At 42.7% G+C, this 18,955-nt stretch overlaps 1 protein-coding gene across 1 annotated transcript in view; it reads right to left on the reverse strand.

Annotated features, from left to right (window-relative positions):
• The window catches only part of TMEM132D (transmembrane protein 132D), a 356,906-nt gene that overhangs the window by 254,124 nt on the left and 83,827 nt on the right, over positions 1–18,955 (reverse strand). Inside the window, exon 2 of the mRNA XM_067539747.1 lies at positions 5,012–5,900. Coding sequence (XP_067395848.1) covers positions 5,012–5,900 — 889 coding nt within the window. The remainder of the gene's footprint in view (positions 1–5,011; positions 5,901–18,955) is intronic.

The raw sequence follows: 18,955 nt of genomic DNA on the forward strand, positions 1-18,955 counted from the left end.
AGTAGGTTCCATGCCATAATGTGCACACAGTCGACGGACCTTAACTTGTGCCTTTGCTAACAGTCTCATAAAACGTTTCCTAATTTTTTGTTCGGTCTGTCTAAGAAAGCCATATATGCACGAGTGGCCAACCTTGCACCATTACATTCAAATTGGAAGGAAGCAACAAGAGCTGCAGTGTTTGGTAGAAATCTTTTTTTTCTTTTTAAATTTAAAAGTTATTGAAAACTTAATTTTCACAGATTGTAAACTAATTTCAAGATGGGTAAACACTAAGTATGTCTTCTGGGTTTCATCAAAAAATGGTACTTGGGCAATAAACTGAACTGTTGGTACATGCAATTCGGTCAGGCAGACTTTCACTGTTACAGGAACACTTTTGTTTAAAACCATGGACTGAGTCAAACTTTGAGCTTGTGTAGATGAACAGCTAGGGCATGGCAAGCTGGAGTGTAAATCTACAGTGCATTAGCATGCCATGCGCTAAATGTCCACCTGGACCCTGCTATGCACACTAAAAGCTCCCTAATTCACTTTGATCTAGTCGGGAGCAGGTCAGAGTGCACCAGGAAAGTTTTAGAGCACAGCAGCAGGATCCACATGGACAGGTAGTGCAAGACAAGCTACTGTGCTGTAGATTTGCCACATGCTAACTGTTCATCTAGATAGGCCCTCGGAATCATAGCGGACTTTCTCTCTGGATTTATATTGGTGTAACTGAGCACAGGATTTGACAATCTATATTATTTAAAATTGTAAAAAACTATTTTTCTTACTTGTGTTCCTAATAATTTATTAAAGTAACAGAATTTTTAACACTAATGAACTAATTTGCTTTTCATTATTTAAGCTGCATCTTTCTATTTTGCACTTCACTCAACGTGGACAACCTTGTTTCTAGTCTGTTTCTCTTCTTAATTCTCATGCACGAACCTGACAGTGCAGCCTAAAACTCTCAAGTATGGCAGGATCTGCTTTTCAGTCTCAGTAAAGGACAGGAATGCAGCATCCCTCTGGGCTCTTCCATGTTGATGAGCAGTTTGGAAATGGCCCAGGCACCAGATGAATGCTCAGATACAGCAGGTAGGACCCATGGCAATCTGACCCCCTTCCTCTCACAAGTCCTCTGGCCTCCTGGAGGTATCCCACAATACACTGTGAAAACTGCCCAGAGCAAGAGAGCCTGGAAGCCAATGCATGGCACTCTGGGATACCTGCCTATAATCGATGCAACATGGTGCACATATGGCTTCAAATAAAGCATGGCTGGAAGATATGAATTCTGTTCTGTGAAAAAATTGGAAATTTTGACATTTGTTTCCCTTCTGATGTGGAACAAAACCAAGACCTTATGAAAATTTTTGTGAAAAACAGAGAGAGCTGCTCCCTTCACAATAATCAATAGCCCACTGGTTAAGGGTATTCACCTGTGTATTAAGCCTTTACTATAGGAGCAGAGAAGGACTGGTATCCTTTTCCTGAAAATCCTGCCTCCACTACCACTGCGAAGGGAAGATTATGTTTAGAAAATCAAAAGCAGTGGAAGCAGAGCCTGTAGCTGTATATGGGGAGTCAAAGGGAGACAACTTGGGGACTATTGGAGGGTCCAGGCTAGAATAGAATTTTGCAAAAGGTTTGATTGTGCATTCTTATTGTCCACATGCAATTCATTCGTCAGTAGCCTGGGTTCTGGCGCACAGGCAGAGCTGAACGTGGAAAGCCATCTTGAGTCGGTGTTATTCGTCCCTCACTCTTGAGCATCTTACATTCACTCACAACCTTTTTTTTTTTTTTTTTTAAATATTATCCAATAAAAATTGTGCATTTATTACAACCTAAGCATTCCTTTAGAAACAGTAATGCAAAGAATGTAGGGATTGGATTGTGCACTATAAAGATTGAGATGTCATTTGTTGGCATGGTCAGTGTTAACATGCAAAGGCTGACTTGAAATGTTGATTTGTGCAATAGGTTTTTCACTTGCGGGGGAAAAAAAATCTATTGGGATGACACAGTTCAAGTCTGGCACCTGTTTCCTATTTGTTGTTCTTCTGTTTGGTCAGTTATCAGCCCAAGCGGACTTCCATGCATTGCTATTAAGCGAATAGTGGGGAGTTTTCAAAACTGACAGTCAGTTTAGCAAAACAGTTTGCAGGGCCCTAATTAAGCCACTGGCTTAGCCTTCCAAGCTGAGCAAGTAGCACAATGGGACCAAAACTCTTCTTCTCCTCCCCAAATTATATTATAAATAGAGAAATGTCTGTGCTAAATATTGTTATGCTGCTCCAATGGGTAACCACAAATAGTGAAATTCACCCCTGTGAATGCCAGCTCTAGGCACTATTCCCCACTCAACCCTGGGATTATGCTGGTCCTTGACACAGGGGTGAATTTCACCAAAAGTACTGAATAGACCTCAACACATGTCCTTTCATAGCACTCCTCTAGTGGTTGTTACTGGCCTCTGCCACAAGACATATACAAACAAGCAATTCCCCAAACTCTGAGTTAGCTACATGTATTTTACTAAGGGTCGAAAGGGGAACTTAGATACTAGAGTGATGATGGAGGTATTAAAAAATACATTAGCAATATGGTAGCTAGATTATAGACAGACAGATGTTTTGGAAACACATTTAATCACTTTGCTACTACAGCAGGCCTTTCTTTTAGGTAGCACTATCTGGAAAAGCTTCAACAGGACTATTTTCTAAAGGAAATGCAATTCCATCGAAATCAAAATGTTTCATGAAGTTGACATGATTTTGGCAAAACTTTGTTTTCATAGGAATGAAAAGCAAAAAGTTCAAAATGCTGAGGAAAAATGGTTTAGGATTGACTGAAATGCTTCGTTTTGTTTTTTATTTCAAAATATAAAATACAAAATTAGAAAAATGAAACAAGAAATCATTTCAAAATAAAAATGCCAAAATGTCCAATTTTCTTTGATTTCAATTTCACTCATTTCAAAATGTTCCGTTATCAGAACTAAAAAAAAAAAAATTCCAAAACGAAGCCAGATTTCAAAATCCTTCATGAAACAGAATTCTTGTCCTCTGGCTAGCTCTGTTTTTTAATGATCACAGTTAATTGGAACATAGGTGTTTCCATATTAACTTTTTAGGCCCTAAATTCTCAATGTAAATACATTTTAAAAAGTGGCTGTATTTATTCTCCTTTAGACTGAAAAGGTCTAATCTTTACAATTCAACCAATTTTCAATAACAATAGTAATTTCCATGTGTGTCTGAAGTCATATCCTCCTAAGATCACAAGCATACAAATAACTAGAGTCTGAGAAGTGGGTGATGAATTACTGTCCATAAAAAATGCAGACTACCTGTCTGTTAACAGCTCATATATTAGTTAATCTGCCCAAGATCCAGACTGCTTCCTTTCTGACTCAAAAAATAGATGACGTTTTCAACAGATGCTAGGTACTGTACAGAATTACTGGGTTTCCTATTCACACTTCCCATACACCAGACCTAACCAGCATATACAAAGCAGAAAGAGCAATGTTACAGTAAACAGAAGTCATCCAGTTTACGCAGTCCAAATCTTGCACACTTCTAGAATGAAAATAATCTTGTTTGGCGGCAGAAAAATAAGAAGCCCTCTCACCAGTTTTACACTGGTGCTACCACTGACGACAGTGGAATTACACCAGCATATGTGAATGGAGCATGAGGCCCAATATTTCCTCACTTTGGGAGATCAGGATCCATTCTCAGCCTTGTGCTGTTCTTATGATTCAGATTTCTAAGAAGCTGAGGTGGCTTTAGTCAGAGAATTTGGGGTTCGAGTTAATACAACTGGCAGAGAATGGAGGTTTCTTTTTACATCAAGTCAAAGTACCAGGACTTTGGAAGGTATTTTTGGAGTAGAAGGTGCTGAATTCTATGCCCAGTGTCTCTAACACGCAGTGTAGCTGCTGACGTGGGGTGTCTGTCTGAGATATTTGTAACTGTGGGCAGTAAACTTCTTGCCAATAGGGAGATACCTTCTTGTTTGGAGGCAGAATACCTGAATGTTCCCTGAGCCTGGATGCTGCAGCTCATCTCTCCAGCATGCCCAGAAAGACATATTACAAAGCACAGTTTTAGCTATTCAATCTCAGAAGTCTAGACTATAGACTGTGACATTTACCTCCAACATTAAGAAAAGGGACATCACTCATTATTAGGGAATAATAGACTGAAATTAGCCCTGTGCACCACCCTTCCACGGCAGTACAAGCTATTGGGACAGAGAGAGTGACAAGCTTGAAGCTAGAGAACCCACTGGGGAGAGCCTCACTTGCGTGTAGTGCACATCTACTGTCCACTGAAGCCTTCTGGTTAATCTCCTGGCACACTGTAAGCACTCAAAGTGTGCTACAGCATGGCCTGAAATCCTGGGCTGCCAAAGAAGCAACCAAGTACAACAGAGCGATGCTGCAATGCAAGCTACAGTTTTCATTAAAAACTAAAGAACGTCTCCGTTGGGTTAAGGAAAAAGATTATTTTTCTTCTTTTAATCATGGGATGTTTGGGATTCTTAAGAAGAAAATGTTAAAGAATCTAATCGGGCTTACGGGACAGGTAGGGTGGGGGGCATGTAGTCATTTTAACAAGAGGCTCTAATGACTAATCAAGCCATGACTAGAAGCTCTGCAAAATCCAGTCGGGAAAAATTGCAGTTTCTCCTACTGACAAGTAAATGGCTCTTAAATGTCCCGTTTTAACTACTCAGAAGTTGCTCAAAGGCAGCTGGCCTCTCCGTCAAAGACTATTCCTCAGCCAAGTCACTCAATATTTGGCTGGACAATAGAAAAGAAAGAAGGCAACTTTTGCTAGACTGAATCAAACTAGCAACCCTGTTTAAATTTCATCTATAAAGCAGAAAGCTACCCATCAATTTACATTTGCAAAAGTGATTTCCAATACAACAAAAGCCAGCAGCAGCAGCAGCAACTAAAAGCCCTGCCATCTGATTTTCAGATTAACAGAGGAATTTAGAAAGAACTTACCTCAGTGTGAACTGGTCCTCCGTTGAATTTTTATCAATAGACACAAGGAAAGTCAAAATATCACCTTGTTTGACAGTCTTTGGTATATATTGGATGGCGATGTTGTTGTCCAACCTCATTTCACTTAAGGAAGGGCCACCCTGTGTCTGATAAAGGAAAACACTTCCAATTCTCTGCAAAGGAGGTACTGATTCATCAATATCGTTGCGTCCCAGTCTGATCCCATTACTTTTCCTTATGTCCTCCTTGGTGCATTCCACTGTCTCGTCCCCTGGCTGGATGGTGTAGTAAAGTTCCACAGGGCTCCCTTCAGACTGATCCGTCGCTTTCTTGCGGCCGGCCACCACCGTGGGGGGGTTAAACCAGCTAGACAGGAGTTCCAGCTCTGCCACACACAATCCCAGATCCCCCTTCAGCCTGCAGCTGCTGCGGACTTCCCTCGTCTCGCGGAAGGCAAACACACGCAGGCAAGGCAGCCTCTCCGTGGTGCTGTAGTCATCCCAGTCCCTGCCCACAATGTAGAACAGGATCTGGACTTTGGGTCTGTTCAGGTAAATTTTGTCACTCATGATGTAAGCTTTAAGCTTCCAGTTAAAGGAAAACTTATTGGTGAATCCAAATGGATTTGAAGACAACATTAGGTCCCGTGGCACTATTTGTTCAACAGAAAAGGGTCCATAACTGGCATTTAATACTGGTGGCCTCTTGGATTTATAGATCAGGAAGGACTCCACCCGGGATTGCAAACTAGAGTTCCTCATGATATCCTGGTTGGCTTCCTTAAGAAAGAAGGAAACGTCTGCATTGTGGATACGATAGCTCACCGGCAGATAAGTTGGCAGCAAAGAAAATCTCTGTATACTCTCCAGGATGCCTCGACTCTCAGTCACTGTTGAAAGGAAAGGAGAGTTTAGAAGAAATCATTCAGCATCAGGATGCAATCTGATCCCATCTCACTGTCACTATCATGAGCACAACATGACTCTTGTGGGAACCTGGAGCATTTGGAAAGATAGACGGCAAATAACTGACTTGCTTTCATGTTTGTTTCAGTGTTCTGAACCGGTTCAATGATATCAGGTGCAGAGATATATCTTACAATTATTCCCCAAACCCTTTTTGGATAAAAAGTTAGTGGAAGTAGTGAAATAGTAATACTTAGAAGTCCTTGCCAAGACTAGGCCCTGTTATGCAAGGCACGGTACGAACATATGATAAGAGACAGTCCCTCCAAGAGGTTACAGTCTAAATAATCAAGACAAAAGATGGGGAAACAAAACCACAGAGGCGATGTGATTTCCCAAGGTCAAACAGCATGTTGGGGCACCGCAGGGAATAGACCAGAGCTCCTGAGACCCAGTCCAGCGTCTTATCCACTGGATCTCACTGTCTCGCCTACTTGTTACATAATGTACTTATTTTTAAATATTTGTGTGAATTTAGTGCCAACCTGGCACCTCGGAACCTGTATTTATGCCTGCCAGATTAGCTTTCTGCAGTATCTAAGGATGGGAATTCCCAAAGCGTTCTGCACTGGCTTAACTCTGCTCACCTACAAGTCAGTGGGAGTATTACAAGCACTCTCCCTACAAAGTGCCTTATGATTTTCCTAAAGGACCTTCCCCCCTTGGGCATCATAAACCCAACATCCTAGTATTGATAATGGCTACAGCCATTACAACTTTAGCCTCTAGGAAGCTGATGTGAATCTATCCCAGGCTGGCAGTGACAATGTGACGGATGTTTCATGGCAAACAAGGGTATGTTTATAAAGCATTCTGGAGTGAGACTCCCAGACCAGGTTGACAGACTCAGGCTAGCAGGCTTGGACTAGTGCTCTGCAAATAGCTCTCTACACAGTTCTTTGAAGTTGTGGCTTGGGCTAGAGCTCATGCTCTGAAGCCTAAAGAGGGGGATGGGCTTCTGAGTCCAAGATCCAGCCAGAACTGCAACTTAAAAGCACTGTCTAGAGAACTATCCCTAGCATGAATCCCACTAACCCATGTCTGTCAACCCACCTTGGCAGGCTCTCTCCAACATACCCTGTGTAAACATAGCCTGAGATGAATTCTCTATCCAGGCCCTAATGTCCAGCACAGAGAGCACCACAACTAGCATCCTTGTTGGCAGTCTTAGTAGAGATGATTAGAAATTAATGGGCCTGAAGACTCTCATTCCTAAGGATATGGGTGAGGGGCCACACAGTGAGTGGGGCACATGGGAGACAATGGTACAGAGGGAGGCAGACACACACAACCTAGCACACGGTGGAGGGGGTTACAAAGAATCCCTGAAATAGGTGGGGATGGGAGGGTGACACACAGGGAATGGAGAAGTGCAAGGACTCCTAGTGTATGCAATGTGCTCAGCCTACAGAAGCAACAAAGTGTGTAATGCTCTGTGAATTTAACCATCATTATGCCCCGTGAGATAGGGAAGTGCAATTATACACATTTTACAAACGGGGAGCAGAAAGACTAAATGACATGCCTAAGGTCACACAGGCAGTCTGTGGCAAAGCAGGGAACTGAAGCTGGATCTTCTGAGTCCCAGGCAAGCACCTAACCACTTGGCTAGTCCTTCTTCCTGTGCAGAGTTTGGGGTCATCCTTGATGAAAATACTCACTAAATGTCAGCCATTATAATGGCAAACAAGGCAGCTGTTGCACTTAGAGTATCTAAAACCAGTGAATGCCCTAGAACTGTTCCCCTGCAAGATGCCATGAGATGGAAAACAGCCCAAATTCACAGGAATTTGAAAAACTTAACTGGCAAAATCCCACCGAGTGCACTGTGGGGATAAAAGTCTTTTTAGTAATGGTGCGGTTACATTCTTGTGTACTTTGCTGCCAGCTGGGTTTATGACAATCCTTTGTGCTGTGCTTGTTTGCCTTAAAGTCCTGCATAATTAAACACTAAAAGGTTGAGAAAAGATCAGCACACTGATACAACCCGTGTAAACAGCATTGTAGCTTAGAGCCACCAAAAAGCCCCTGCAGATCACAGGCCTAGTTTGACAAGGAAAGGAGCTGGAATGCTGAATTGCCTCTCCAAACATCTCCTCGCTGAGGGGTTGGAAGACCTGGCAGCCTACTATTAGGCTGAGCATTGCTTGTATTGTAAACTGTGCATTGAAAGAAGTACCCTATTGTGTGAGGCCAGAACTCTGCTAGGCCAGGGACCCTGATTCCAAAGTTCTACAGCCATGGCCCCAAAAAATGAACATATATCAGAATATAAGACAGCCATACTGGGTCCAACCAGTGGTCCATCTAGCCCAATATCCTGTCTTCCACCAGTGGCCATGCCAGGTGCTTCAGAGGCAATGAACAAAACAGGTAATCATCAAGTGAGCCATCCCGTTGCCCATTCCCAGCTTCTAGCAAACAACAATCCCTGCCCATCCTGGCTAATAGCCATTGTTGGTCCTATCCTCCATGAATTTATCTAGTTCTTATCTAGTAGCTATAATACTCTAAGCTGCCATGTGTTGGACCATTAGTACAGAATACCACAGATATTTATTTGTATAGAGGGACACAGAAGTGCTTCTGTCCCCAGTGTTTGAGGTTTCATTGATTATAAAGCCAGAAGAGACCACTGTGTCTGACCTTCTGCATACAACAGGTCATACAACTTCCCTGAATTAATTCCTGTTTGAACTTGAGCATACCTTTTAGGGGAAAAAAATCCATTCTTGCTTTAAAAGTTTCCTGTGATGGATAATACACCACAACCCATGGTAAATTGTTCCAGTGATTAATTACCCTGACTCTTAAAAATATGTGTCTTATTTCTAGTCTGATTTTGTCTCGTTTCAACTTCCATATCTAGAATCAACTTCCATGAACAACCTTGAAGAATAACTCTGCAGTCAGCCCAGATGCTTATCAGTGCTGTCGCTGTCGTACTAGTTAAGGAAGCACTTATAGTTAAGCACTAGTTAAGGAAGCACTCAAAATTCTCATGCCAGGTACCACCCCCAAAAAATGAAATTTTAAAAAATAATAAACCTGGGGTCTTTTTATTTGCCTTCATGTTTTAAGTCTTTAGAGTTCACATTTTTAAGCTTTTCTCCACAACCAGGAGGGCTAGAAACTTACTTTTTATTAACAGAGGAAGTTGAGAGTCTCGTGTAATCAACATGACTCCAGGAGCTGGGGATTTAAGAAAAGCACCACCAAACGGCACAAGACGTGATAAAATCACGAGAGTTGGCAGCATTACTTTCTGGCCTTGATTTTCCTCTCACTTGCGTTTGTAAATCTAGAGTAACCTTTCTGTAGTCAATGGGCCTGATTCTGATCTCTCTCACACTGAGGCAACTTCACTGATTTTAATGGTGTCACTTCCAGATTTACATTGGTGTAAGTGACGTTACCATCTGGCCTAATGAAGTTACAACCATTGTCAAACCACATGCTACATCCACAATGCAGAATCACCACACAAAATACATCTCATCTTTAACTCTAGAGTGAAATTCACCTCCGTACAAAGGACCAACACAACGTTTAACACCATTTACATCCCGTTTAATCCCTCTTTTTAGGTATTACATGGTTTGTAAGTGGTTAGTAAGATTTGGGCTCACCCTTAGAGATACAAATTGGAGGAACATGTCTAGCAAGGTTCCACAGGAGTCACTCCTGTGTCCGGTACTATTCAATTTTTTTGTTGGTGACTTGGATAATGAAGTGGAGAGTATGCTTACAAAATTTGCAGATGACACCACGCTGGGAGGGGTTGAAAGCACTTTGAAGGACAGGATTGAAATTCAAAATGACCTTGGCAAATTGGTGAATTGGTCTGAATTAAACAAAATGAAATTTAATAAAAGATAAGTGCAAAGTACTTCACTTAGGAAAGACTAATCAAATGCAAACTTCAAAATGTGGAATAACTGGCTAGGTGGCTATGAGTCAACAACATGATGAAGTTGTGGAAAAGGCTAATAGTCTGGGGTGTATTAATAGGAGTATTGTAGGTTAGACACAGGAGATAATTGTCCTGCTCTCCACGGCACTAGAGAGGCCTCAGCTGGAGTACTGTGCCAATTCTGGGTGCCGCACTTTAGAAGAGCTGTGGATAAATTGGAATGTCCAGAGGAGAGCAACAAAAATGATGAAACGTTTAGAAAACCTGACCTATAAGGAAAGGTTAAAAAACTGGGCATGTTTAGTCTGAGAAAAGAAGACTCTGGGATGGGAGGATCCTGATAATAGTCTTTAAATATATTAAGGGATGCTGTAAAACTGACTGAGATCAATTGTTCTTCATGTCCCCTGAAGGTAGGACAAGAAGTAATGGGCTTAATCTGCAGCAGGTTAGATATCAAGTACATTTTTCTAACTATAAGGGTAGTTAAACTCTGGAATAAGCTTCCAATGGTGTTTGAGGAATCTGCATCATTGGAAGTTTTTAAGAACAGTTTGGACAAAACACCTGTCAGGAATGGTCTAGGTCAGCGGTTCTCAAGCAGGGCTCCATGGCCCCCGAGTGGGCCATGAGCAGGTTTCAGGGTCTGCCAAAATAAACTGTGATTCTCGGGCTCTGGTTTCAGCCCAGGACGGCGTGGCTTGGGGGGCAAAAGCTACCTCCATCCCGACTCACCTCACAGGGCTCCCTAGCCTGTGGGGAAGCATCAGCAACAAATTTCACACTGAGTAAGTAAAACAAAAATAATAGTTTTTTATTTTTGTACCTATACTATCCTTTTCTATTTTATAGTGTGTGTAACTGTATAACTATCAATTTCATACAGCTTTTAAGCTACTGGATATGCAGAAAAAGAGTTGTTGGGCCACAGGTGGGCTGTGGAGTTTTTATAGTATGTTGGGGGGTCCTCAGAAAGAAAGAGATTGAGGGGATTGGATTTGATGACTTCTTGAGGTGTCTCTTTCAGCTCTATATTTCTATAATTCTATGACTGGGCCAAATAATCAGTTACAGTACACCTCTCTGGTAATGTAAAGGGGCCTTACAGTGAGTGTAAACAGAACTTATACTCACTTGAAAGCCCCTTTTACATTGCCTGAGTGATATAAGGGAGCCTTTATGTAAATGACAATCAGGACATATAGTATTTATTTGCTATTGCTTTACCCTACCTGATCCAAGAACTATGTTAATGCAACTGAACAAATATATGCTGTATGCCACAGGGCACTGAAAGAACATTTTCAATGACACTGAGCTTCTCTTACTGCCAGATATCTATCTTAACTGTGCTGTTGAGCAATTACCTGAGGCAGGCTATCATATTAAGGAATAAGCTCTCCATCCTTTCTAGGAACTGTCAGTCCTGAAGAGCAAAGACACACACTGTTAAACAATAATACGAGTCACAAATAGTGTCCAACTTTTCCTGTTTGAACATCTGACCTTCGTACTCAAGGACGCACATCCTAATTGGGCAATAAATTGCATATTCTTCTGAGGCAACCTCAGATCCTTATACTTATTCAGAAGAGCAACAAGGGGTCACCATGGATGTCATTCAAAGAGAACCAATTTCCAAAGCTTTATTCCACAAATGCTTTATTACTCTCCACTTTGCTTGCCATCTGACCTAAATATTTATTGTCTGGACAAGTATTGAGTTGACCTGAACTGATGTTAGTTATTCTGAACCACCAAAATACCAATTACGTTCAGCAATTCACTGCAAAAGGCTAAAATAGGCTCATTATCCTCAAACCCCCAGGGAAGGAGTTATTAGTGTCTAAGAACACAGATTCCACATCAGAAATGTCCAATAGATGCATACTGGTAAACGCCTCTCAACATGAGAAACAGGACACAAATGTAGTAGGAACATTTTGCACTTTTATTAAGAAGAAAAATGGATATGGTGGTAGAATCATAACAGTGAAATTATGGTTACGGCTGAGAAGGCATTTCCATTCTAGATGCCTGTGCAGAGGATGGAGGGAAGAGACTCTGGGAACCCACAGATAGGCCACATACCACCAACGTGCCACAGAACCCACCTCAGCAGGCATACTCTCTGTGCAATGGCGGTTAGCAACTGGGCCAGAAGGTAACACTGTGTGGATCCATCGGCCACTGAGCTGATGGTGAGCGACAGGAGGGTAGCAAGGGCCAGGAAGTCTACTGCACTCATGACTGTCTGATGTCACATTATGTATTATGAAAGAATCATGAAGAGATGGTCTTGTGATTAAGGCACTGGACTGGGATTTAGGAGATCTGAGGGTTCCTGGTGCTGCTGTAGACGCCTTAGGTAAGTTACTTAACCTCTCTGTGCCATAGCACCCAATCTGTAAAATGGAGCTAATACTTCCTTTCTCCCCACCTTTGTCTGTCTTGTCTGTTTAGACTGCAGGCACTTCAGAAAGGGGTTGTATCTTACTGTGTGTTTGTACAGCACCCAGCACAAGGGGGCCTTGATCTCACCAGAAACCTCTAGGCGCTACTGTAACACAAGCAGTAAATAATAAGAGAATCTTGCACATACATGAGGTAATCTAGTACCTGATTTTCTAGCAACAGCACACTATTCTAGAGGACCACATTATGGGCTGTTACACAATAAAAAATTAGGAGAAGAATATAGTACGTTATGATGTTTACTGTGGCAAACAGCCGGCTTCCCCCTAGTGAGTCCCACACTTCTGCCCCTTGTAGTAGGCCAGGGAGTCACTGGTCACCCCATCTCCCCAGGCAGGTACCTTGCTGGGACCAAGGGTTTCCCCCTCTCTGCTCCTCAGGCTGCAGAGGAGCACCATCTCCTAGTCCAGGCGAAGCTTCTCCTCCAGCTACCACAAGCCTTCTCCTGTGCTTCCCCCCTCCCTTTAGGGAGGCAGGGTTTAAGTACACCTGGACTGGCCCTTCATTGGGTCCAGGTGTCTCTAATTGCCCTGCAATCATCTCTCCCCTGCTTGCAGGAAAAAGGGCTTTTGGCATTCTTGGGCTCACACCCCAGGCCCTTTTGTGGCCCTCTGGCCTGACGTTATCGCATTACATAGAGTAAACGTAATGGGTGGTAATAGACACCACTTTATCCTCACTAGTTCAGGATTGAGTATGTTTTATGAGAGAGACAATTTCCTGCGTATATTGAAAGTAATTAACAAAATATTAATTAGGTAGCCAATCCCCCAACATCCCTGTCAAGCAGGTAACAGGATATCTACTTTACTGATGAGGAAACTGAAGCAGAGATGTTAAGGGATTTGCATATAGCCACAGAGAGAATCTCTGTCAGAGCTGGCATTAGAACTCATCAGTCCCTAGTCCTGCATTCAGATTGCTCAGTCCTGAGTGAACATGTTCCTGGCTCAATGTTCAGAAGCGAACTACGCCTCCCTGTATCTCTCTCTCTCAACTGCAGCCTCAAGTCAATGTTGCACATGGTATGGTACAGGTCAGTGCAAAGTTCTATTCTGAAAGGAAATTGTGGTGCTGCCATCTAATAAAAGGGATGGACAGCTGCAAAATTTAGATCCAGAAGTCCAGGACTCTTTAGTCCAGGAGCATTTGGCCGCAGGTCTTCGGGTCATGCCTGTCTCCAATGTACGTACCTACACAAAACTGAATCATTAAAACAAGTTCTAGAGACCCCCACTATAACTTTTCATAATTCCAGTGCTGTGAGCAGTGCTGGTGTCTGTCTTCATGAGCCTGGTTGCCATTATTACCGTTACTTCGCAGCAGGGATGTGATGGCTGTTGACATGGTTTGTGACAGAAAGTGCTAATCAGCAGAAATAATCTGCCTGGGACAAGCTGGCAACTAGCACTGTAGCTTTAAAGCAGGTTTTATTACTTACTAGAAGAAATTGTGTAGAGAAGATGTTGGTATTAATCCAGTGTTATAATTAACAAAAAGCATTTGCCTGATACATTATACAGCCTGCCTCAACCCAGCTCTGAATGTCTCCAGGTGCTCTCATGCATTCAATTGCTGAGCAGCGCTTCCTTTGTCACCAAACAGGTCAGCAGCCTGGCTCCTTTTTTCATTATTAATCATTTTTGTTACGTTTAATGGGGTTTTATGATCACTGCCCAGCAGCTGGGATCATGCACTTTCGTGTCCTGCCCATGCACACCTAAGCAGGAGAATCCCTACTGCAAGGTGCCGGGTTTGCCTGCCATTTAGCCTCAGCCAATGTTGTATGGAGGCCAAAGGGGCTTGAGACTACATCTCTCACAGAACTGACAGTGAGTGAGGAAAGGAAAAGGGGGCCTGCAAGAGTCCCCCCAGCACAGTGAGGAATGGGGGGAGCTCTCTGCCTTTGCAGGGGGGGGAGTCCCCTCTTCTCTCTATTGCAGTTTCCTGTCAAGTGGTAGCATAGACACTCACCACCCATCTTCATGTCTTTCAATCTTTATCTGTCTCTCTCCACCCACAAAGTGAACAAGCAAATCTATTACAGACCTTTTTCCAGGTAATCCCCAGTATGATCTCAGACAACTTTAATTGGCTTTGCAACCAAACTAGTTTTTATGCCTGAAATCTAAGGGGAAGGTTTCATTGCAGTCCTGCCCTTGTAAGAAATCTGTTCTGCAGCTCTACTCTTTGGACCCCAGCCCATCAGACCATTCCTCCAGCTAGCGCTCATTTATATATACACTGCATGCTCATTTTGCAGTGCTCCTAGCAGCCTGACAAAGACCTGTTAAACACAACCAGGCACTGAGGATGCAACTTTGAGAGAGAGAGAGAGAAAGAGAGAGCGAGAGAGAGAGAGCTCATTGTTCAATTTTTATTCCTCTCTCATCTGATCACAACCCTCTTCTCCTCCTCCGCCCTCCCCTCCGCAGGCAAAATGTGGAACTTCATTAAGTTATTTTATATTAAAACTAGCAGTGTCTCACCTCATAATTTTTTTAAATTGTTTAGTTTAATGTTTAATTAGCTGAGGGATTAAAAATCACTCTCCCTTCCCCTTCCATAGGACGTAGCCTTTTCAGATTCTGTAAATCAGAAGCTGCATTGGCTTGAAGAGCAACACCAATGAAAGAGGAAAAGGGAACAAAGTATAGGGAAAAAACCAACCCAGATGCAGCAGGGTCCGCGGGTTTCAAGGTTGTTGGGCAGCAGCAGACTGGTCCACTCGCTGCAGTGTTTCTCTCTACCAACGAGCCATGGACGTGCACTGAATACAAATCAGCTTGTGCAGGAAGCAGACAGCAGCTTTGCAAACAGCCAAAGGGCAAAAATTCAAACAGCTCTACACTTTATCTGAGTAGAGTTATAATCAGCACAAACAACAACAGCAGCAAAATCTGTGACACCTACACTGAGCTCTGTACCGCCATCTGGATTCGACCAAGAAAATTCAATAAGGGTTCTAAAGTACAGCAAATTAAAACCAATAGACAGAACCTGAACTGCAACCTTGATTGTTCTCATATGAATTAGGCATGTTTCCAAAAAGGAGCCGGTGGTAGAAACCAGGGTTGCATGTATGTTATATGGAGGGTCATGGTAAATTAAGGCCCAGGATAAAGTGGGATTTTTAAAAGCTTGCAGAAAAAAGCCCTAAGCATCACATATGGCAAGGGAGATCAAAAATGACAGTCAACTTTCCATTTGCATGAGAATGCATGGGGCTGCATTCAACACCACTCTGAAAACAATTCTTGTTCATTTCAGTTGTTTCTTCCACCATAAACCCTGCAATGAACCCATGCTGTTATGAACCAAAATCAGCAGAAGTGAAGCCACCTGAATAATCTAGATGAGCACCACAGAGTTGACCTGTTGATTTGAGTCAGTGGTGACGGGTAACTGAAGTGCAATTCAAAGGCATAACAACATCAGGACAAATGAACATCTGCAAATTGCAACTCATCTTCAGTATTATCACTTTTAACTGACAATTTGCATACAGCTGTGCTGCACTCAACCAGGCAGGAATTGAAGCAAACATTGATTTGATTTGCATGAGTTCAAATTTCATGTTTGAACAAAACCCCAAATCTCAGTGCAAGTCTCAGGTAAAACAATTTCACCTGGTTTCTTGTATTGCAACCATGTGAAACTATACCTTTTGCATGCAAAGCCATAAAAGGACCCCTGAATTTCTCAGAACTGGGCCCAATTTTGCTTCAAAAACCTCATCAAATCTTTCTGTGAACCTGGTTTGAGAGGCTCAGTTTGATGGGAGGAGAAAAAGGTCTAAAGCACCTGTTAGTTTAGTATTTACTTTGGGCAGCTCAGCTGATTATATATGAGCTATTTTGAATTCAGTAGCTCCAAAGTTAAATGATTTTTTCATAGCCATAGGAGAGAACTAACTTCAAGATTCCAATGTGCAATATTGAAATCCATACCTCTCCAAATGATGCATATCAGGTCAATAAGGGAGCTGAGGTCCTGTGGTGTTGAACTGGCTAGTTTTGTCAAGCTGAAAGACCAATTTTCTTAACCCCATAAGCAGTGAAGGAAATTTATTTTTAAAAAGAGGCACATGCAAAAGATCGCAGCAGACTACACCTTTGAGAGCACATCACACTTACTTTTGACCTTACTTTTCCTGCACTGGTGCTTGTAATATCCTGGGGATAGCAAGGTCTCTTCATAGGCTGTTGCAAAGTCTAGGTCACGAACCTGGAGGGGGTGTCACCAGGCATTGCAATCACCAGCCTGGGAGAGGCTAAGGTGAATAGGAAGCAAGATGTGTCCTCACAGACATAGCCTGCCAGAGTCTTTTGCTTGAGTCTATATTTTTTTCTCTCCACTACCCCCAGATAATCCTTCTTAGGCTTTATACACGCCCATGCATGTTGGGAGAGGCCATTGGCAGTTTTGTTAAGTGCTGTATGGATCCCCTTGCAGTGTAGACAGGATCAAGGAAGGGCATAGTTTAGGTGTCTCACTATTAAGTCTCAGGACAGATCCTCAGCTGCTGTAAATGTCATAGCTCCACTGAAATCAGTATGACAATTTACCAGCTGAGGATCTGTCCCTCAGTGTTTTGCTTTAGGGAGATGACCCCCCCCTCCCCCAGTAATCTGGAACACTACAATACAGGCTGTTTCCCAAAGCTGTACTTAAAACTGGAGCTATTATTTTCAAAACCCTTAGAACTTAGCCTGGAAAGAGATGCCATATGAGGATGGTTTTCTTTCTTTTCCCCTCACTAAATCTTCCCATGACTGACTTTGTTTAAAAAAATAGTTGTCACTGACGGGAGAAACGAAAAGTACTGCAGGTCACTGAATATGAAAACTGGTAGCTTGATACATTTTCAGAAGAGGCAGCAGATTCAGTCTCCTTTTGTACACCACACACTTATGCATATGACACATCCCTGAGTGTGCCACCACACACATGCTGCACCTGCCGCCCAGGAAGTTTAGACAGCTTCCCCACTAGAGCTGCACTGGACTAGAACAGTAATATGCTGCAGTCTGGCCAAGACACTGAATGCTTGATTCCTTTCACACCATGAAATAGCAACTCTTGGACAATTGCAAAACTGCTATCTGTAGCTCAGTTTTACTGTAAAATTATTGATCATGGCTTCAGAAAAATAGAAGAAATCTGCCACACCTCTGACTTCATCCTGGACTGTAAGACCCTTGGGGCATTCCTTTCCTTCCAGTTGTTTTGTTTGTAAATTGTACAGTGCCATACATATTGAAGAAGCCACAGAAATCACAAACAATAACAATAACCTTTCAACTGGTTGAATACTGTGAATGTTTACAAATCAGCTGTCATTACTTTGGGTTGTGTAAATCTGTTTGTGCAGCAGGAAGATAGGGGTACTGCCTGGCCCTCAGAGAGTTCATGCTGATAACGGAACTGTGACAGATAAGGCAGTTTCTTGCAACATCCTTGAAAAAGATTATTGAATTAAGTTCAAGTATCTTTGGAGTCCATTCTATTGAATGCAAACTTTATGTATTATTGTGGGATTGGATGTAACTTCTCTAGGGGGAAGACAAGGCCAATGTAAACCTTGGGAAGTATTAACGAGCATCAAAGGACTATTGTAAACCATCTGCCAGACAGGAAAGAAGTTTTGGGACAAAAAAGTTAAGTGGGTTTCCTAGGAAATACTGGGGAGGGGGAGGAGAGAATGATGATTCCTTTTGAAGCTATGTCCTAAGGAGAAAACCACTGTCTGGTTGATCACTTGTTTCATAAGCAAAAGACCAAAGGCCCAAGCCATATGAAGAAAAGAATGAATTACTCGTTGTTCTTGTTCTGAGCAAAAGCTGTTATGAATTTGTAACTACAGGAAAAACTCCTGTGTGGGGTTTGAAGGGAGAGCTGATCACCTGCCAGAGCTCTTGTTGGAGTTGGGGTGATCAGCTTTTTATCATGTGTGTAGGTTTTTTTTCTTTGCAATGTTTTCACCTTAAGAATAAATGTGCTTGCTTAGAAAGGGCTGTGTGGCAACTGATAACTGTGGCAGTTACAACTGTTCCTGGTCTCTGAGGAGACAGCAAAGCACAGATCCTGGCCTGGTTTGGTAGTCTAACTTGCTGGGGAATAACACAGTGTAGGCAGGGAACTACGCAGCCTGGCAAAAAAACACTTAGGAGGGATGAGTCACTGCCCAAGAAGACTGGGTGCCCGTGCTGGTCCACTGTGGCGTGATACAGGTGCAGTTGCCCTGAAGTGTGACAAGAAACATCTGGAGTTTGGTATTTCTCTGTGCTCGGGAGCTCTCAGGGGGATCTGTGGAATCAGACTGAACGGGGATTCTAGCTTGCTTCTGCAGTTCCAATTGAGCTCTCTTCAATTCTGTCTCTAATTGTACACTCATGGGTTCTCATGGAAGCAGAAGTTCCAACATCTCCTGGAGAAGGGTGTCTTTTTCACAGTATTTCCGGTTGGGACTGGAAGCGAGTCTCACAAGGAAGCCCCGTCTTGCAAGATTTCAAGCCTAGTTTTGCAAGCTCAGGACAGTGCAGACAAACAACAGAATTTCTGTGTGCTTCCCCCTCCACAGCAAGATGC

Source organism: Emydura macquarii, unplaced genomic scaffold (assembly GCF_026122565.2).
Source record: "Emydura macquarii macquarii isolate MOO-44397 ecotype Brisbane River unplaced genomic scaffold, CSIRO-AGI_Emac_v2 contig_554, whole genome shotgun sequence".
NCBI lineage: Eukaryota > Metazoa > Chordata > Testudines > Chelidae > Emydura > Emydura macquarii.